At 46.3% G+C, this 22,385-nt stretch overlaps 1 protein-coding gene across 4 annotated transcripts in view; it reads left to right on the top strand.

The window, feature by feature from the left end:
- The first annotated feature begins 4,730 nt into the window (after positions 1-4,730).
- slc38a10 (solute carrier family 38 member 10) overlaps positions 4,731-22,385 on the top strand; it is a 37,727-nt gene continuing 20,072 nt past the window's right edge. For 3 of the 4 annotated variants that reach the window (XM_031835252.1, XM_031835251.1, XM_031835253.1), the window contains exons 1-8: positions 4,731-4,844; positions 5,150-5,446; positions 5,776-5,939; positions 10,365-10,458; positions 11,560-11,703; positions 13,021-13,145; positions 20,914-21,016; positions 21,705-21,887. In XM_031835252.1, coding sequence (XP_031691112.1) covers positions 5,351-5,446; positions 5,776-5,939; positions 10,365-10,458; positions 11,560-11,703; positions 13,021-13,145; positions 20,914-21,016; positions 21,705-21,887 — 909 coding nt within the window. In that variant the 5' untranslated portion in view covers positions 4,731-4,844; positions 5,150-5,350. Of the gene's footprint in view, positions 4,845-5,149; positions 5,447-5,775; positions 5,940-10,364; positions 10,459-11,559; positions 11,704-13,020; positions 13,146-17,115; positions 17,241-20,913; positions 21,017-21,704; positions 21,888-22,385 lie in introns of all 4 variants that reach the window. The other variant, XM_020495756.2, reaches the window with a different exon arrangement.

The following is a 22,385-nucleotide window of genomic DNA, read 5'->3' as shown; positions in this document are numbered from 1 at the left end:
TTTTCGAGGAAGCTCAGTCCAGGCGAGCGTAACTATGATGTGGGGGACCAGGAGTTGTTAGCGGTGGTCAGGGCTCTGAAGGTGTGGAGACACTGGCTTGAGGGGGCTAAGCACCCCTTTCTCATCTGGACCGACCACCAGAATCTGGAGTATATTTGGGCAGCTAGGAGACTGAACCCACGTCAGGCAAGGTGGGCCATGTTCTTCACCTGATTCCATTTTACGTTGTCATACAGACCGGGCTCCCAGAACGTAAAGGCTGACGCACTGTCCCGCCTTTACGACACGGAGGATCGGTCCACCGAGCCTACTCCCATCCTTCCCGCCTCGAGGCTGATGGCACCAGTGGTATGGGAGGTGGACTCGGACATCGGGCGGGCATTACGAGCGGGGCCCGCGCCTCCTCAGTATCCGGCTGGGCGGAAGTACGTGCCGCTTGGTGTCCGGTACCAACTGATTCGGTGGGCTCACATCCTACCCTCCTTGGGTCACCCTGGGGTGGCAAGGACAGTGGGGGGCCTCCGGGAGAAGTATTGGTGGCCCATCTTGGCTAGGGACGTTAGGGTTTGTGTCTCTTCCTGTTCGGTATGCGCCCAGAGAAAGGCTCCTAGGCACCTTCCTAGAGGGAGGTTACAACCCCTCCCTGTTCCACAACGGCCATGGTCTCACCTATCCGTAGATTTCCTGACCGATCTCCCCCCGTCTCAGGGGAACACTACGGTTTTGGTGATTGTGGATCGGTCCTCTAAGTCCTGCCGTCTCCTCCCGTTGCCCGGTCTCCCTACAGCCCTACAGACTGCGGAGGCATTATTCACTCACGTCTTCCAGCACTATGGGGTGCCGGAGGACATCGTCTCTGATCGGGGTCCCCAGTTCACGTCCCGGGTATGGAGGGCATTCATTGAGCGTCTGGGGGTCTCGGTCAGCCTGACCTCCGGTTATCACCCCGAGAGTAATGGGCAGGTGGAGAGAGTGCACCAGGAGGTGGGTAGGTTTCTGCGGTCGTATTGCCAGGACCGGCCAGGGGATGGGAGAGATACATCCCCTGGGCTGAGATGGTCCAGAACTCACTACGCCACTCTTCTACTAACGTGTCCCCATTTCAGTGCGTGTTGGGGTACCAGCCGGTCCTGGCACCATGGCTTCCGAGCCTGACCGAGGCTCCTGCGGTGGAGGAGTGGGTGCAGCGCTCTAAGGAGACCTGGAGGGCCGTCCAGGAATCCCTCCAACAAGCCAGTGGATGGCAGAAGAGGAGTGCTGACCGCCACCGCAGTGAGGCCCCTGTGTTTGAACCGGGGGACTGGGTCTGGCTCTCGACCCGAAACCTACCCCTCCGCTTGCCCTGCCGGAAGCTGGGGCCGCAGTGTGTAGGGCCCTTCAAAGTCCTGAGGAGAATAAACCAGGTGTGTTATCGATTACAACTCCCTTCCTATTATCGTATTAACCCCTCGTTTCATGTGTCTCTCCTGTAGGGCCGGTGGTAGCTGGTCCCCTGCAGGACGGTGAGGTGCCGGAGGTCCCTCCTCCCCATCTGGACATCGAGGGGTCCCCGGCGTACACGTACGGGCCATTCTGGACTCGAGACGCCGGGTGAGGGACCTGCAGTACCTCGTGGACTGGGAGGGGTACGGTCCGGAGGAGAGGTGCTGGTACCGGTGGGGGACATTTTGGATCCGTCGATGTTGAGGGATTTCCATCGCCTCCATCCGGATCGCCCTGCGCCTCGCCCTCCAGGTCGACCTCGAGGCCAGTGTCGGTGCGCTGCGGGAGCCGCGCGTCAGGGGGGAGGGGGTGTGACGACTCCTACCGAAGGTGGCTCCCCTTCCCGTTCAGGTGGCGCTCGGCGGTCGTCGTCACCGGCCTACTAGCTGCCACTGATTCTTTCCTTCCCCTCCTTGTCTGTTTATTGGTTACACCTGTTGTGTATTTGCTGATTAGTTGGGTTTTATTAGCCAGCCGGCCCGCCTGCTCTTTATGCGGGATTGTTTTGTGTAACTTGTGTGCACGTCTGTGGGTTACGTGTTTCCCATTTCGTGGGTTTTGCTGGACAGTTTAAGTCCCCGTGTTTGGGGCGTTTGTTTTGTTATACGCCCTGTGTTTTTGTGGGGTTGTGCATTAAATTAGCACGACCCTGAACTCTCTGCTTCCTGCACCTGACTTCTCACCCACTACACCCAGAACGTTACAACATTTAAAAATGTCCCATACAATAAGGGGATCTGCTGTACCTATGTTATGTCGGGAAAAGTCTGTTATAAATGATTCTGTCCTCATTAAAAGCAAGTTATCCTCAAATAGGCTTGATTAGATTTCTAATATCCTCGCCCACGTGGAAATTCTGTAAGAGTAATATATATGCCAATTATGTGATGGTTCGCCACATTCTGTCCCCTATCAACACTTTTGTTAAACTTTTGACGAGAATGACATGAGAAAGTAGTCAAGACAACTATCTTGACTGACCCTCTGCCATGTATATCTCACTAGGTCAGGATATTTAAGCCTCCATATATCCACTAGTTCCAATATATCCATGACATTCATGATTTCTTTAAGAGCATGAGGGTGATAGATTGTAGTATGATTTCCTTTATGGTCCATTGAGGTATTTAAACCTTTTTATAATCTCCTACCATAATAATAGAGCTTTGCATTGCTTGTAGGTTTGTTAAATGATTATAGATATTTTCAAACAAGCATGGATCAATAATTATTTGGAACGTATAGGTTAATAAAGCCATAACTGTTTATGGTCCAGTAACATATTTAAAATCATCCATCTACCTTTAGGATCTGTTTGTCTTTCCTGGTTGAGGGTTGACGAGAGATCAACTGCTTCTCTACTAGTTTTTACGAGAAGTGTTGCTGTAATGAAAATTTCAGATGATCTGCAAAATATTGAAGAATCTACCATATTAAATATTTTTTTATTTGTTTATAACACTTTTTTGGTTACTAGATGATTCCATATGTGTTATTTCATAGTTTTATATGTACTATTCTACACTAATATTCTACAATATGGAAAATAGTAAAAATTAAGAAAAACCCTTGAATGAGAAGGTGCGTCCAAACTTTAGACTGGTCCTGTATCTCTTGCTTTATTTCTCTCTTTCACACACACACACACACACACACACACACACACACACACACACACACACACACACACACACACACACACACACACACACACACACACACACACACACATCTCTCCTCCTCTCTGTACACTGGTTTCCTGGGCAGACTCAGGACCTCAAACCCCCGGTGCTCATAGGATATTGTGTGCATGCCTGGCCCCACAAAGACCTCCATTCAGCCGCCCTCATGCTTGACCTCTCAGGGGTTAGTGCTCTGCTTTGTGCCCCGCGACCCCACCGCGACCTGTGGTCACCCCCAGAGGTCAGGAGGTCAAATCCAGATGCCTGTGTCTAATTTCACCCGACTGGGTTATCCTCCCAAATCTGCCCTGAAATGTGCCCTCTGAAAAATTCCCCCAACTACAACTGCTGCCCATGTACCTTGTCCTGCCTCTGCCAGTCTTGCCAAGGCAACTACCCACGATATCAGCTCGCACCTACCAGCCTCATTGCACACACACACACACACACACACACACACACACACACACACACACACACACACACACACACACACACACACACACACACACACACACACACACACACACACACACACACACACACACACACACACACACACACACACACACACACCAGCCCTATCCCAACCCAGGTCATGGACCTGCCTTGAGGGATTAGGTGTGGACAGACAGGACCCTCCAGCCAATCAACCAGTCTGTCACATTGATTTTGAGGGGTCACTGGAGCACAATGTCCAGGCTTTTCCTGTCTTAACCTCCCCTACCTCCCTGACGCACACACACACACATGCTCGCACATTCTCACAGACACACACTCACTCACTCACACTTGCTCTCTCTCCCCTTCTCTCCCACCCCCCAAAGCTCCATCGGATCCCTGCCTCTCAAATCCCCTTCCCCAGAGACCAGAGCCCTAGCTGGGGTAAAGTGGTCAGGTCATTCCCCTCCCCTGGTCCCCCACCTTTTTAGCCAGACAACAAAATAACCACCTCAACAGAGCTAAGGCTCAGGGTGGATGTTAACCTTAACCAAACTGACCCATGATCAGTTTACCCTCCCCCAATCCTAACAGGAAGAAACACACAAAATGTACCTCGAATTCGCGTCTAGGGAACCTAGTAGAAACCTCTTTCAGAGTCAGGATTCTATTGCTCTGATTCCAGCTCCCACATCAACCATTCCTGTTTTCCCGTCCTCCTGGAATCTCTAAGGGATTTAGAAAAACAGAACATCATGGATGTCATCTGTATGTTTGTCGCTTTCACTTAATTTGGGACGAGTTGTGGCTGTGTGTTTGTGATGATAACAAAGTCTCTACTGTAGGCCTATTCAATCTCTTCCTGCACTTTGTAAATAGAAAGTAATTATGAAAAATGGCTACACCATGATCATGTGACAAATTTATAATTTCTCAGATGTTATACACTAACTGAAAAATGCCAGACAGTCATTCGTAACATGAACCTGGAGTTTTTTTTCAAGTTGTCACGGATGCTTAAAGGCAATTAATGTATTGCATCTTGGGACACTACCCTTTTGAACTGCAGTAACACGCCTGGCCGCTAGAGGGCACCTAAACCTTCCAAATGCATCACGAGGCACAGTTGTTATACTTTGTTTGTTGTATTGTCAGGAGTTGTCGAGCGAGATTCATACTTCCTGGTAAAGCATTCAGGAAAAAGTGATTTTCGAAGATTTTGTAGTCGTCTGTTTCATGGTAAATATATCAAATGTTATGTGATGGATATACATTTATAACGCTATTTTCCAACACAGTGGATCAAAGTAGAATAATCACCGATGATAACGTAGCTAATACGATAGCTACGTACGGTTAACCAGTTTTTGTAACAACAGTTCGATTTCCTTTCAGTTGTCAAACTGTCCTTTTAAACGCACATGCACCATGCAGATGAACGTACTTTATTTAATCGAAATGTCTCATACATATTTTAGCTGAATGATCTAGTTTGCCTGATCTGATCGGTAGATGCAGTGATGTTTTGTTGTTGTTTCTCCAAGTTCGCTAGCCTACAAGCGTCACGTCACAAACACTTGAGGGATAAGTTTTGGAAAAAGCAAACCAGTCACCGGATTCAACTACTGTCACCATCGCAACTTGGACCAGATAACGGCCGCCACTGCTAGCGATTTCCTGTTCTCAACATAGCTAGCTAGTTCGGTGAACGATTTTGGGTGGTGAAAAACATCGAACCGTGCAAAATGACGGTGGCGGCTTCAAACTGGGGTTTGATCACGAACGTGGTCAACAGCATCGTTGGAGTGAGCGTGCTGACCATGCCTTTCTGTTTCAAACAGGTACCGCTATCTCACACCGGCCAAACGAATATTCCTATAGCAGATCTAGTTTTTTTATACAGTGTGTATAACTTATTTGTGAACTCACGATAACCTACTGGTGTGACATATGACAGTGAATAAGGCACCATATGTTCCGTGTTTACCTTTCCACGCATCCTAACAGGTGTAATATACAGGCTGTGGATCCATTTTTTTCTTATGTTAACACCTTTGTATTGAATTGCCCCTTTAGTCCCTCGTCATGCACCTGTCAATATGAAATGTGTATGACAGATTGCTTTATTTGCTGAGAGTTTTGACATCTCCCTCTCTCTGCTTCTCTCTAGTGTGGGATAGTGCTGGGGACTCTGTTGCTGTTCTTCTGTTCGTGGATGACCCACAAGTCATGTATGTTTCTGGTCCACACGGCCAGCAGCACCAAACGCAGGACCTATGCTGGCCTAGCGTTCCATGCCTACGGCAAACCAGGAAAAACACTGGTGGAGACCAGGTAGGTGTCCTTTCCTTTGAGAGCCAATGCTTTTGCAATTAGTGCTGTCCCTGAATAAAAACAGACAGACAAGAGTTGTCTGTTCTTTTGACATTTTTAAATGTGTATTTTCCATATATTGACACATCCAATGTGTTTTAATCAAATCAAAATGAATTCAACTATATTCACTGAGCTTGTCTGATGTATTAAGCACCTGGTTTGATTAAATCATTAAGACACAAATGACTAGAGGGAGTCCGACCAGCAAATTATTTGATTGTGCCGGACCGGGCTAAGACTTGCTGTGCTGTGTGTTATTTTTTTTAAAGACGCTGAGTGACTGACTAGCACCCGTTGTCTCTCTCCTCTCTGGTGCAGCGACCACCACAGAACACCAACAGTGTTTATAGTGTTGTCTCTCTCTCCTCTCTGCTGCAGCGACCACCACAACACCAACAGTGTTTATAGTGTTGTCTCTCTCTCCTCTCTGCTGCAGCGACCACCACAACACCAACAGTGTTTATAGTGTTGTCTCTCTCTCCTCTCTGCTGCAGCGACCACCACAGAACATCAACAGTGTTTATAGTGTTGTCTCTCTCCTCCCTGCTGCAGTGACCACCACAGAACATCAACAATGTTTATAGTGTTGTCTCTCTCTCCTCCCTGCTGCAGCGACCAGCACATAACATCAACAGTGTTTATAGTGTTGTCTCTCTCTCCTCTCTGCTGCAGCGACCACCACAACACCAACAGTGTTTATAGTGTTGTCTCTCTCTCCTCTCTGCTGCAGCGACCACCACAACACCAACAGTGTTTATAGTGTTGTCTCTCTCTCCTCTCTGCTGCAGCGACCACCACAACACCAACAGTGTTTATAGTGTTGTCTCTCTCTCCTCCCTGCTGCAGTGACCACCACAGAACATCAACAGTGTTTATAATGTTGTCTCTCCTCTCTGCTTGCAGCGACCACCACAGAACATCAACAGTGTTTATAGTGTTGTCTCTCTCTCCTCCCTGCTGCAGCGACCAGCACATAACATCAACAGTGTTTATAGTGTTGTCTCTCTCTCCTCCCTGCTGCAGCGACCACCACAGAACATCAACAGTGTTTATAGTGTTGTCTCTCTCTCCTCCCTGCTGCAGCGACCACCACAGAACATCAACAGTGTTTATAGTGTTGTCTCTCCTCTCTGCTTGCAGTGACCACCACAGAACATCAACAGTGTTTATAGTGTTGTCTCTCTCTCCTCCCTGCTGCAGCGACCACCACAGAACATCAACAGTGTTTATAGTGTTGTCTCTCTCTGCTGCAGCGACCACCACAGAACATCAGTGTTTATAGTGTTGTCTCTCTCTCCTCCCTGCTGCAGCGACCACCACAGAACATCAACAGTGTTTATAATGTTGTCTCTCCTCTCTGCTTGCAGCGACCACCATAGAACATCAACAGTGTTTATAGTGTTGTCTCTCTCTCCTCCCTGCTGCAGCGACCACCACAGAACATCAACAGTGTTTATAATGTTGTCTCTCCTCTCTGCTTGCAGCGACCACCATAGAACATCAACAGTGTTTATAGTGTTGTCTCTCTCTCCTCCCTGCTGCAGCGACCACCACAGAACATCAACAGTGTTTATAATGTTGTCTCTCCTCTCTGCTTGCAGCGACCACCACAGAACACCAACAGTGTTTATAGTGTTGTCTCTCTCTCCTCTCTGCTGCAGCGACCACCACAACACCAACAGTGTTTATAGTTATGTCTCTCTCTCCTCCCTGCTGCAGCGACCACCACAGAACATCAACAGTGTTTATAGTGTTGTCTCTCTCTCCTCCCTGCTGCAGCGACCACCACAGAACATCAACAATGTTTATAGTGTTGTCTCTCTCTCCTCCCTGCTGCAGCGACCAGCACAACACCAACAGTGTTTATAGTGTTGTCTCTCTCTCCTCCCTGCTGCAGCGACCACCACAGAACATCAACAGTGCTTATAGTGTTGTCTCTCCTCTCTGCTTGCAGCGACCACCACAGAACACCAACAGTGTTTATAGTGTTGTCTCTCTCTCCTCCCTGCTGCAGCGACCACCACATACATCAACAGTGTTTATAGTGTTGTCTCTCTCTCCTCCCTGCTGCAGCAACCACCACAGAACATCAACAGACACTCTAATGTTCTTGTCCTCTTGCTCAGTTGTGCATCGGGGCCTCCCACTCTTTCTATTCTGGTTAGAGCCAGTTTGTGTTCTGTGAAGGGAGTATTACACAGCGTTGTAAGAGATCTTCAGTTAGTTGGCAATTTCTCGCATGGAATAGCCTTCATTTCTCAGAACAGGAATAGACAGACGAGTTTCAGAAGAAAGGTCTTTGTTTCTGGCCATTTTGAGCCAATAATCAAACCCAAAAATGCGGATGCGCCAGATACTCAACTAGTCTAAAGAAGGCCAGTTTTATTGCTTCTTTAATCAGCTGTGATAACATAATTGCAAAGCGTTTTCTAAAAATCAATTAGCCTTTTTAAAATGATAAACTTGGATTAGCTAACACAACGTTCCATTGGAACGCAGGAGAGATGGTTGCTGATAATGGGCCTCTGTACGCCTGTACGTCAATTTCTAAGTGACCCCAATCTTTTGAATGATTTGTAATATATATTATATTTATATATTATATGTATTGCTCCAGCTCGACAAAATGAATCTAATCTCGGTCGACCAACAGCCTATTGACCAAACAATCGACCAGTCAACTAAATGGGGTCAGCACTAGTTGCGATGTACAGTGCATCCCTTTTCCCACATTTTGTTACGTTACAGCCTTATTCTAAAATTGATTAAATGCTTTTTTTTCTTCATTTTTTCACACAATACCACACAATGAAAAAGCTAAAACATGTTTTTAGACATTTTTGCAAATTTATTAAAAATAAAATATTTACAAAGTGTTCAGACCCTTTGCTATGAGACTTGAAATTGAGCTCAGGGGCATCCTGTTTCCATTAGTCATCCTTGAGATGTTTCTATAACTTGATTGGAGTCCACCTGTAGTAAATTAAATTGATTGGACATGATTTGGAAAGGCACACACCTGTCTATGTAAGGTCCCACAGTTGACAGTGCATGTCAGAGCAAAAACCAAGCTATAACCAATTGTAACGCCTGGAGAAAACCTGGCACCATCCCTATGGTGAAGCATGGTGGTGGCAGCATCGTGTTGTGGGGATGGTTTTCAGTGGCAGAGACTGGGAGACTAGTCAGGATTGAGGGAAAGATGAATGGCGCAAAGTACAGAGGGATCCTTGAGAAAAACCTGCTCCAGAGTGCTCAGGACCTCAGACTGGGGCTAAGGTTCACCTTCCAACAGGACAACGACCCTAAGCACACAGCCAAGACAATGCAGGAGTGGCTTCGGGACAAGTCTCTGAACATCCTTGAATGGCCCAGCCAGAACCCGGACTTGAACCCGATCGAACATCTCTGGAGATACCTGAAAATATCTGTGCAGCAACGCTCCCAATCCAACCTGACAGAGATTGAGAGGATCTGCAGAGAAGAATGGGAGAAACTCCCCAAATACAGGTGTGCCAAGCTTGTGGCGTCATACCCAAGAAGACTCAAGGCTGTAATCGCTGCCAAAGGTGCTTCAACAAAGTACTGAGTAAAGGGTCTGAATACTCATGTAAATGTGATATTTCAGGGCCTCCCAAGTGACGCAGTGGTCTAAGACACTGCATCGCAGTGCTAGTTGTGCCACTAGAGATCCTTGTTCGAATGCAGGCTCTGTCGCAGCGACTGGGAACCCATTGGGGTGGCGCCCAATTGGCCAAGCGTTGTCCGGTTAGGGGAGGGTTTGGCCAGCAGGGATGTTCCTGTGTCATCGCACACTAGCGACTACTGTGGCGGGTCGGGTGCAATGCACGCTGACATGGTCGCCAGGTTTACGTTGTTTCCTCTGACACATTGGTGCGGCTAGCTTCCGGTTTAAGCGAGCGTTGTGTCAAGAAGAAGTGCGGCTCGGCTGGGTTGTATTTCGGAGGACACACTGTTCTTGACCTTCGCCTCTCCTGAGTCCATACGGGAGTTGCAGCGATGAGACAGGACTGTAACTACCAATTGGATACCGTGAAATTGGGGGGGAAAAGTTGTGTAAAAATAAAATGTAAAAAATATTTCATTAAAAAAAGATATATATATAAATTTGCAAAAATGTATAAAAACCTGTCATTGTGGGGTATTGTGTGTAGATTGATTACCTTTTTTTCCTTCCCCCTCATCAATTTTAGAATAAGGCTGTAACGTAACAAAAGGTGGAAAACATTGAGGGGTCTGAATACTTCCTGAATGCACTGTATATCTTGTGTCTTTAGAGCCTCGCTATTGTCTGAATGTCTCTCTCACTTTGTCCCCTCTCTCTCCTGGTCTCTCTTTCTGTCTCTCTCTTTCTCTCTACAGTATGATAGGTCTGATGTTGGGGACCTGTATTGCCTTCTATGTCGTCATCGCTGACCTGGGCTCTAATTTCTTTGCCCAGTTGTTGGGCCTACCGGTAGGAGTCATGAGTTTTGAGTTACAGAATACAATCAGAGAATAGAACCAGAGAATACAATCCCTTTTTCCGTAACCTAGTTTTACGTATGAACAGCACATCATAAATCACCTGCATATAGACAAATTAGAATGTCATCATAAACAATACATAAACATTCATAAATGCTCTGATTGGATGTACACTCTCAGGACTGACCGTGTGATATGATTGGTCTGATTAGTTTCCTGTCCCATCCTCCCCAGGGCTGCGTTCAGCACCAAAAAATGTATTTGTTCAACGGAAACGGTGCTGTACTTAACTGCCAGTTGAAAAACTGGGAGGTTGTAGGTTGGGGAACACTGCAATTTACATACTTCACTCATTACTTTAAGCCATGCCCGGTCACGCCCAGCCATCACCCAGCCATCACCCAGCCACGCCCAGCCATCACCCAGCCACGCCCAGCCATCACCCAGCCACACCCTGCCATCACCCAGCCACGCCCAGCCATCACCCAGCCATCACCAAGGCACACCCTGCCATCACCCAGCCACGCCCAGCCATCACCCAGCCACACCCAGCCATCACCCAGCCACACCCTGCCATCACCCAGCCACACCCTGCCATCACCCTGCCATCACCCAGCCACACCCTGCCATCACCCAGCCACACCCTGCCATCACCCAGCCACACCCTGCCATCACCCAGCCACGCCCAGCCATCACCCAGCCACGCCCAGCCATCACCCAGCCACGCCCAGCCATCACCCAGCCACGCCCAGCCATCACCCAGCCACGCCCAGCCATCACCCAGCCACGCCCAGCCATCACCCAGCCACACCCTGCCATCACCCAGCCACGCCCAGCCATCACCCAGCCACGCCCAGCCATCACCCAGCCACACCCTGCCATCACCAAGGCACACCCAACAAAAGGAGCAATAATACCTCAGTCTATTCAAGAATGTACAAGAGGTTTTGGGGAAATGTGTCGTTCAGTACAAACCGTTCCACAACGTAGCAAACATTCAATTGAACATTTCCATGTACTGTTGCTGATTGGTTTGAACTGACTATATGTGTGATAGGATTGGTTAGAGCTTGTGTCCCGCCCTCTGCAGGTGTCATTTGGTTTCCGTGTGCTGCTGCTGATGGCGGTGTCTCTGTTCATCGTGCTGCCTCTCAGTCTGCTGAGGAACATGATGTCATCTATCCAGTCCTTCTCTGCCATGGCCCTCATGTTCTACATGTTCTTCATGTTCACGGTGAGACCAAAACCACAGCGGGGAACAGGTAGGGGTACAGGACTGCCTGGTGTAAAAGAGAGTCCTGTTCAGATGGGGTAAATGTTCAGAGTTTTACTTGCAGAAATGTAACTCAATAGATTACTAATTCTTTCTAATACCAAGTTTGATGATATGTGTTAACTTTCTTATCCTGTTTCACACTGATAGAATAAGGGATGTGGACAGTGTGACTCCCTTGCCTTTTCTTTGACCCCATTGTGAAATGAATTGAGGTTGGGAGGGTTATTGTTGTTAATCTTGTTGTCGCTGTCTATTTCTGTAGTGTTTGCACTGCTTACACAGTTAGCCTTTACCACTGCTACTGTAGTATCGTATAGTGCTAGTATAGTGTAGTGCTATCATGTGCTCTGCCCCAACCTCCTGTAGTAAAACCATGACATCTCTACTGAACACCACTGTGAGTTGGAGTACTGTGGTGTCTGGGATTAGAACCAGACCCAGTCTTGGCCCCGACCACCGCCCACCCTGGTCCAGACCACTAACCCTCTAACTGTGATGTATCTTCCTTCCTCTCCTCCTTCCTTCTCTCTCTCACTGTCATTCCTGACTCCCTCCCTTCCTTGCCGACTCCTTCCCTTCCTTGCCGACACCTCCTTTCCAATTCTCTCTACCTTCCTCTCTGCGACTGTTTCTCTCTACCTTCCTCTCTGCGACTGTTTCTCTCTACCTTCCTCTCTGCGACTGTTTCTCTCTACCTTCCTCTCTGCGACTGTTTCTCCCTACCTTCCTCTCTGCGACTGTTTCTCCCTACCTTCCTCTCTGCGACTGTTTCTCCCTACCTTCCTCTCTGCGACTGTTTCTCCCTACCTTCCTCTCTGCGACTGTTTCTCCCTACCTTCCTCTCTGCGACTGTTTCTCCCTACCTTCCTCTCTGCGACTGTTTCTCCCTACCTTCCTCTCTGCGACTGTTTCTCCCTACCTTCCTCTCTGCGACTGATTCTCCCTACCTTCCTCTCTGCGACTGATTCTCCCTACCTTCCTCTCTGCGACTGATTCTCCCTACCTTCCTCTCTGCGACTGTTTCTCCCTACCTTCCTCTCTGCGACTGTTTCTCCCTACCTTCCTCTCTGCGACTGTTTCTCCCTACCTTCCTCTCTGCGACTGTTTCTCCCTATCTTCCTCTCTGCGACTGTTTCTCTCTACCTTCCTCTCTGCGACTGTTTCTCTCTACCTTCCTCTCTGCGACTGTTTCTCTCTACCTTCCTCTCTGCGACTGTTTCTCTCTACCTTCCTCTCTTATGTTGCTACTGACTGCTGTCTGGCTGGCTGCTGTAGATAGTCATGTCTTCTCTGCGTTACGGCCTGATCTCAGGCTCCTGGTTCGAGCATGTTCATCTGTGGCGGGTCAGGGGCGTCATACAGTGCCTGCCCATTATCGCCACCACCTTCTGCTGTCACCCGTAAGTAACCATGGAAAGGACCCTTGAACTCCGACCTGGGGGAAGCTATCAACTCCAACGCTAAGGGGAAGAAATTCAACTCTCCCCCACTAATAGCCTCCTCCTTCTTAATCTCCAGTCCTCGCATTTCCATTTCCTGTCCCCTCTTCAAAGTTACTCTTTAGGTTGTTTGTGTTTCTGGTGTCTATGGTTGGGAGGCAATGGGGTTTACAGTGGTTGCTCAACCTCTGCCCCCCTCAACTACCATCTTCTGATGTGGAGGATGCTCTTGGAGCTCTCTCTCTCTGGTCCTCTGGAGCTCAATATGGGAAGCAGATACACACCGTAAATGCAGTACCGATCAAAACATCTGCCCCTCAGAAATGCACACAGTGGGGCAAAAAAGTTTAGTCAGCCACCAATTGTGCAAGTTCTCCCACTTAAAATGATGAGAGAGGCCTGTAATTTTCATCATAGGTACACTTCAACAATGACAGACGAAATGAGAGAAAAAAAATCAAGAAAATCACATTGTAGGATTGTTTATGAATTTATTTGCAAATTATGGTGGAAAATAAGTATTTGGTCACCTACAAACAAGCAAGATTTCTGGCTCTCACAGACCTGTAACTTCTTTGAGGCTCCTCTGTCCTCCACTCGTTACCTGTATTAATGGCACCTGTTTGAACTTGTTATCAGTATAAAAGACACCTGTCCACAACCTCAAAACAGTCACACTCCAAACTCCACTATGGCCAAGACCAAAGAGCTGTCAAAGGACACCAGAAACAAAATTGTAGACCTGCACCAGGCTGGGAAGACTGAATCTGCAATAGGTAAGCAGCTTGGTTTGAAGAAATCAACTGTGGGAGCAATTACTAGGAAATGGAAGACATACAAGACCACTGATAATCTCCCTCGATCTGGGGCTCCACGCAAGATCTCACCCGTGGGGTCAAAATGATCACAAGAACGGTGAGCAAAAATCCCAGAACCACACGGGGGGACCTAGTGAATGACCTGCAGAGAGCTGGGACCAAAGTAACAAAGCCTACCATCAGTAACACACTACGCCGCCAGGGACTCAAATCCTGCAGTGCCAGACGTGTCCCCCTGCTTAAGCCAGTACATGTCCAGGCCTGTCTGAAGTTTGCTAGAGAGCATTTGGATGATCCAGAAGAAGATTGGGAGAATGTCATATGGTCAGATGAAACCAAAATATAACTTTTTGGTAAAAACTCAACTCGTCGTGTTTGGAGGACAAAGAATGCGGAGTTGCATCCAAAGAACACCATACCTACTGTGAAGCATGGGGGTGGAAACATCATGCTTTGGGGCTGTTTTTCTGCAAAGGGACCAGGACAACTGATCCGTGTAAAGGAAAGAATGAATGGGGCCATTTTGAGTGAAAACATCCTTCCATCAGCAAGGGCATTGAAGATGAAACGTGGCTGGGTCTTTCAGCATGATAATGATCCCAAACACACCGCCCGGGCAACGAAGGAGTGGCTTCGTAAGAAGCATTTCAAGGTCCTGGAGTGGCCTAGCCAGTCTCCAGATCTCAACCCCATCTTTGGAGGGAGTTGAAAGTCTGTGTTGTCTAGCAACAGCCCCAAAACATCACTGCTCTAGAGGAGATCTGCATGGAGGAATGGGCCAAAATACCAGCAACAGTGTGTGAAAACCTTGTGAAGAATTACAGAAAACGTTTGACCTCTGTCATTGCCAACAAAGGGTATATAACAAATTATTGAGAAACTTTTGTTATTGACCAAATACTTATTTTCCACCTTAATTTGCAAATAAATTCATTAAAAATCCTACAATGTGATTTTCTGGATTTTTTTTCTTCTGATTTTGTCTGTCATAGTTGAAGTGTACCTATGATGAAAATTACAGGCCTCTCTCATATTTTTAAGTGGGAGAACTTGCACAATTGGTGGCTGACTAAATACTTTATTGCCCCACTGTATTTAATTTCTTGATCAGTCTTAACATTCTGCGTTGTAGTTTTTAGGGCTGCACAAAATCCAATTGCGATTTGGGTAAACCGTTGAAATTATATAAATAGAATGATCATTCTAATTTTCTGGTTGGAATACGGTTTGGCATGACAGCGAATGGAAAAAGTAAGGGAGGAGATGTTTGTGACAGTAGGAACCGAATGGTTGGTCAGTGTTTCCCATGTGACCCTTATTAGATGTATATACACTGAGTGTACAAAACATGCTCTTTCTTTGACAGACTTTTTTTCACCACTGACCAGGTGAATCCAGGTGAAAGCTATGGTCTCTTATTGATGTCACTTGTTAAATCCACTTTAATCAGTGTAGATGAGTCTGGTTAAAGAAGGATTTTTAAGCCTTGAGACATGGATTGTGTGTGTGTGCCATTCAGAGGGTGAATGGGCAATACAAAAGATTAATATGCCTTTGAATGGGTAGTAGGTGGTAGTAGGTGTCAGGCACACTGGTTTGTGTCAAAGAACTGCAACGCTGCTGTGTTTTTCACGCTCAACAGTTTCCTGTGTGTATCAAGAATGGCCCACCACCCAAAAGAACATTTAGCCAACTTGACAACCTGAGGGAAGCATTGGAGTCAACATTGGAGTCAACATTGGAGTCAACATTGGAGTCAACATTGGAGTCAACATTGGAGTCAACATTGGAGTCAACATTGGAGTCAACATTGGAGTCAACATTGGAGTCAACATTGGAGTCAACATTGGAGTCAACATTGGAGTCAACATTGGAGTCAACATTGGAGTCAACATTGGAGTCAACATTGGAGTCAACATTGGAGTCAACATTGGAGTCAACATTGGAGTCCACATTGGAGTCCACATTGGAGTCCACATTGGAGTCCACATTGGAGTCCACATTGGAGTCCACACGGACCAACTCAACATTAGGGAGATGGTCTTAATGTTTTGTGTACTCCGTGTACATGGGTACATTCAGACAAAGATTTTTGAATGTTCTTCTCCTTTTCCTATCTGATGAAGAACAAGCTGTTGCACAAACAATGCTGGTATATTCCACCACTGGTATCGGTCTGTAGTAGGGTAAATCTTGCTAGCAAACCTTTCCTCTATCTCAGTGGATTTAGCATCATTTTTTTTAACCTTTATTTAACTTGGCAAGTCAGTTAAGAAAATAATCTTATTTACAATGATGGCCAAACCCGGATGACACTGGGCCAAATGCGCACCGCCCTATGGGACTCCCAATCACGGCCGGATGTGATACAGCCTGGATTCGAACCAGGGACTGTAGTGACTCCTCTTGCACTGAGATGCAGTGCCTTAGACCACTGCGCCACTCGGGAGCCCAAGCATTAGGGACAAACATAAATTCTTTAGTCATATTTGCAGATTGCTAAGACCAACTAATTAGTGCTTTTCAAAGGGCAAGTTACACAAACAAACAGTATAATATAGAAAACGTGTGTTTATGTTAAGAAGCGAAGTGGAAAGCTGCATTCTTCTTGTTTGGAACAATCTGTTGACTGCATTCTGTTGGTCAATGCATGCAAAGTGAATCTGGAGCACAAGGCACTTCCTGCTTGAGTGATAGCGAGAGTACTCTGTCAACTGGAGCAATAAATCAAAGTAAAGAGAAACTGGTGTTACAGATGGCTGTTTGGTAATATCGCAGCCTCTTGTCATATGGATATTGCGCATGTCAATCCCGATTTAAAATGAAATGAATCGTGCAGCCCGCACTAGCTGGGCATTGGGCTTGTGTAAATCTCTAACAGGTCAGAGACTATTCTGATATCGTCACAGCATTATTAGAGCAGGAGCAAAATAGTTTTCATCAGCATGGCGTTTTCTGTCTAATGTTTTTATTTTGTTCAAATTTATTTTCCCAGTTCCTCCCCTTTTCATTCTTTCACTCATGATCAGACAGGCCCTCAGCTTCTCTCCTCCTCCTCCTCCTCTTTTGGTTCATGCCGTAACTCCCCCTGCTCTCCTCCCTCCCTCCCTCAGATGGTGCTGTCCTCATTCAAACACGGGCTACTCAGTGGCTTTTGGCTGGGGCGGGTCAGTATGGTGCGCTGGGACGGCATCTTTTGCTGCCTCCCTATCTGTGGCATGGCCTTCGCCTGTCAGTCGTAAGTACCTCCCAGTCCCTGTCCGCCCTTCCAGCGCATTAGTACGAATCGTATTCCGTAGCACGTATTGTATCCTGGTCCCTGAAAGGGTGATAGGATAGGGGTTGTGTTCATTAGGCATAAAAATGTGAGACACCGCCTTTTTTCAAATGGAGGGGTACCTACCTACCAATACGTCTTAAAAGGTCCTGTTTGTGCCAATTGAACATGACCTAGGTTGAAGATAATAAAGGTTAGGACAAGTTATGATTCCATGTGAAAGCTTTTTGAGAAATAAAAAGATTCCTGGGACCAGCACCGCAGCAAACTACCAGCACCGCAGCAAACTACCAGCACCGCAGCAAACTACCAGCACCGCAGCAAACTACCAGCACCGCAGCAAACTACCAGCACCGCAGCAAACTACCAGCACCGCAGCAAACTACCAGCACCGCAGCAAACTACCAGCACCGCAGCAAACTACCAGCACCGCAGCAAACTACCAGCACCGCAGCAAACTACCAGCACCGCAGCAAACTACCAGCACCGCAGCAAACTACCAGCACCGCAGCAAACTACCAGCACCGCAGCAAACTACCAGCACCGCAGCAAACTACCAGCATAGCTAAACCAATTGTTGCAAAGTGTTATGGGATATTAGAACCCTCTTGTCTTTACCTTTGTCATATTCAACCTAGAACATGACCAGGATGTAGAGTCTAGAGACAGAACAATAATGGGTAGAATGGACTTGATAGTTCAGGTGGTGATCCATGCTGCACCTAATATGTTGAAATGTGCTAGTGACTGTAACTGTGCTGCTGGCAACAATTTCATTTAAAAAAATGTGCAGACTTTTACTGACATTGGCCATATTCAACGGGTGTTGCACGTTCTTAAATTCATCAGTTATTCTGCTCTCTGGCACACTCAGATGAGAGTCCTCTGAAATTGGAGTAGATAGCCAGAGTAGATAGCCAGAGTGAATTTGCGATTGCACCCCAAGGCTATAGGGGTGGTTAGTCTGCAAGGGGATGGAGACAGAGTTTTTGGGTGGAGAGTTGGGATGTTTGTAAGGGAGTTTGCTGATTTGCTGTTGCACTTTCACAGCTTCATGCTTAACCAATTGGCTTCTTCATTCCCTGTCCTTCCACCAGTTACTGCTACTTCTGGACACAGTGCTGTAAGTGGATCTGTCTAACAGTGCAGAATATTGTTTCGGTATGAATTTCAAGAGCTGCATTCTCGCCCCGGAAAATCTATTTTTTTATTAAAACGTCATAGTTTGCTGGTTAGTTTGGCTGTTGAAGAGAAGCCTGAATACGAGATGTTGATTGGAGATCTTGAGGAGAAAAGTCTCCCCCCTCTATGGCATAATCCACCCATTCCTCTATCCCTCCCACCATCCATCCCTCCTCCTTCACCTCCATCTGCATGCTCTGTCGCTGCCTCCTCTCTTCTGTCATCGCCGTGGTGCCTGAGCTGCAGAGGGGAAGGGGTGGGGATTCTGGTTGTGGTTAGGGGTGTGTTGGGGTTGGACTGGGTTGGGATTTTGGGGTTAACTTAGTTTGGGACGCGCACTGGAGGTTTGCATGTATGAAGTGTCTTTTTAAGGAGTTGTATGTGAGTATGGAGGTGCTTGGGTGAGGTGGGGGAGGGTGAGGTAGGTGTTGGATGGGTGAGGCTGACTGGTGCTGGAACGAGGCTTTAATAATTATCTCACCGAGGTAACACTGCTCTCATCAGTGTGTGTGTGTGAGAGAGAGAGAGCGCGCACACCTGTCCCTGTGTGCATGCACGTGTGGGCCTGTCGCAGTCTGGCGGTGATGAGTGGTATTTGGCAGGGCCCTCTGTTGGCCAATGGAGAAACAGCGAGCGGAGCGCTGCTCCAGCCAAACCACTAATCAGACCACTGGATGGCGGCCATCTTACGACACACTGATTTAAACAGCTTTCAACACACATGCTTTTTATGACCTTTTATTAAAGCTGTTTACTTTCAGTTACAACATGATTTAACATCTTTATTAACCAACAAGACTATAGAGTTATGAAACTGAGCAGTCATAGAATAGACTAACACTAATGAAAATGTCCCTCTGTGATACTGCTGTGGATTCAAACAAAACAAGATAAGCAATATGAAGACTATGTGTTTAACTCTTCCCATGTGCTTGGGTGCTAGTTTCAGTCGCTTTCAATTTTACTAGCAGGAATAACACAAATAAATGTGTATTGAAAGCTGTTTTACAGACCGTATGAACCAAATGAAAAAACATCCATTGGACTATTTTACAGACGGTGTAAACGGAATGAAAAACAATGGAATGCGATCTATTGAGAGAATGTACAGGTTTGAGGTGTAGTACCAGTACGCTGTTTGATTTGCCCTCGGCTATAAGATGGAATAGTTCCTGAGTTTAAACAGGCGTCAAGGAAAAGCACCGTTGGGACAGTGCTGCACACTCATAAAAACCACAGAAGGAGAGAATGCAGTAGAGACACAGTAACTATTCTCTCTCTCTCACACACACACACACACACACACACGAGTAAGTGTAAAAAAGACTGCCAAGAAACGTTCTAATGTTCTAACTCCAGGCTAGCACTAGGTGTAAAGTAGAAGGCCTGTAAGTTCCCCTTTTACAGGCTTGTTTTACAGTGCTGCTGGCCTGTTCTTTAACAGTGCTGCTGGCCTGTTCTTTAATAACAGTGCTGCTGGCCTGTTCTTTAATAACAGTGCTGCTGGCCTGTTCTTTAATAACAGTGCTGCTGGCCTGTTCTTTAATAACAGTGCTGCTGGCCTGTTCTTTAATAACAGTGCTGCTGGCCTGTTCTTTAATAACAGTGCTGCTGGCCTGTTCTTTAATAACAGTGCTGCTGGCCTGTTCTTTAATAACAGTGCTGCTGGCCTGTTCTTTAATAACAGTGCTGCTGGCCTGTTCTTTAATAACAGTGCTGCTGGCCTGTTCTTTAATAACAGTGCTGCTGGCCTGTTCTTTAATAACAGTGCTGCTCGATGACAGACAGCCCCTTCTCTCTTTGTTTCTCAGAGGTAATAACCAGCACTGACATACAGTGCAGTAAAGTGCCCACTCATTCTCTCACACACACACACACACACACACACTTGTGTCGCGCACACACAAGTCTTTCTCACCCACTCTACCTACCAGATCATGGAAATACAAAATACTTTTTGTGAAATCAGCTGTTCTCTCCATGACATCTGTTTAGCATGTGTTTTATGTGATATGATACAAATGCTGGGGTGTATTCACTAGAAACCAGACTGAACCAAACGGTACAAAACAGGGAGGGACCTACCTACATTTGTTCAATATAAACTCATTTTCGTTGCAAATTGTTTCCGTTTTGAGTGCAATCATTGGACAAATGATTTCACCCCTGATCCTCACTTTTCAATCTAATCATCTATAATGACTAGAGATCTGAACTATCAGACAATTCACCTTTTTACCCTCATGGTTTGCCTTGTCTGTCTTGTTCTCTGCCTAGAATATTTTAGATTTTGATCAAATGATTATCTTAAGACCCCTGAAACATTTGATAATCCACAAAGTCTTGACGCTTTACTTCTCTAGTAGCCTATAAAGTTTGTCCTGAAACTTGAGCTCTCCGGTCCAGTCTGATGTGGCAGCTGTAGATTGTGGGCTGGTTGTTTTGTTTACAGGCAGGTGTTGCCTACCTACGACAGTCTGGACGAGCCCTCCATCAAACGCATGAGCACCATCTTCACCACCTCCCTCAACGTCGTCACCACCTTCTACATCACGGTGAGTGGTGTACGCTGATGATGTCACTACCTATCCCGATGTCTTCGCCGCATAGTACAGTACATTGTTCTATACTGCACAATGGTTTAGGTGTGTGTTACAGTGCCTTCAGTTAGTATTCATACCCATTGACTTATTCCACATTTTGTTGTTACAGCCTGAATTGAAAATAAAAAAAAATATTGTTGTTTTTTCACCCATCTACACACACTATCCCACAATGACCAAGTGAAAAGATGTTTTTAGTTTTTTTTTTTGCATATTTACTTAAAATTAAAAGCAGAAATATCTAATTTCCATAAGAATTGTCACCCCTGAGTCAATACATGTTAGAATCACCTTTGACAGCGATTACAGCTGTGAGTCTTTCTGGGTAAGTCTCTAAGAGCTTTCCACACCTGGATTGTATAATATGTGCACATTGTTGATCATTGCTAGACAGCCGTTTTTAAGTCTTGCCATAGATTTTTTTTTAAGCCAATTTAAGTCAAAACTGTAACTAGGCCACTCAGGAACATTTAATGTTGTCTTGGTAAGCAACTCCAGTGCATATTTGTGTTTTAGGTTGTTGTTCTGCTGAAAGTTGAATTTGATTCCCAGTGTCTGTTGGAAAACAGAATTAACCAAATTTTGCCTGTGCTTAGCTCTATTCCGTTTCTTATGAACCCTTCCATCCTCTCCTCTCTAGGTGGGATTCTTTGGCTACGTCAGTTTCACGGACGACATAGCCGGTAACGTTCTGATGAACTTCCCTTCTAACCCGGTGACTAAGATGATCCGGGTGGGCTTCATGATGTCAGTGGCGGTGGGCTTTCCCATGATGATACTGCCCTGTAGACAGGCCATCAACACCATGCTGTTCGAACAACAGGTGACTATATACACACATGCAGGTTAACACACACCAACACACACACATCCTAGTGATGGGGGGGATCGATACCGTTAGATATCGAAATATTATTTTTGACGATGTATCTTTTTGACAATATTGCAACAATATTTTTGCGCTAGCTTGTACCTTCATAGCTTAGCTCTGTAGGCCATCTCTTGTCCCTCTGCAGCAGCAATATATTTGGAACATCGAATCGCAGTAAACTCACAGTATCGAATCACAATACATATAGAATCGTGAGAATCGCAATACATATCATATCGGCACCTAAGGATCGTGATAATATTGTGAGGCCCATGGCAATTCCCAGCCCTAACACGCAAACACACGCACACGTTTATTTTACTGTCTTTGTGGAGACCAAACTATTTATTCCCATTCAAAATTATATTTTCCCTAAAGCATGAAATTCACTGAGAATTTGGGTGCCAATAGGCACTTAGCACAGTAGGAGGCCATTCCTTCTCTTGCTAG

Source organism: Oncorhynchus kisutch, linkage group LG11, assembly GCF_002021735.2.
Source record: "Oncorhynchus kisutch isolate 150728-3 linkage group LG11, Okis_V2, whole genome shotgun sequence".
Taxonomy (NCBI): domain Eukaryota; kingdom Metazoa; phylum Chordata; class Actinopteri; order Salmoniformes; family Salmonidae; genus Oncorhynchus; species Oncorhynchus kisutch.
The sequence above is the reverse complement of the archived record's forward strand: the minus strand, read 5'-3'. Positions and strand labels throughout refer to the sequence as shown.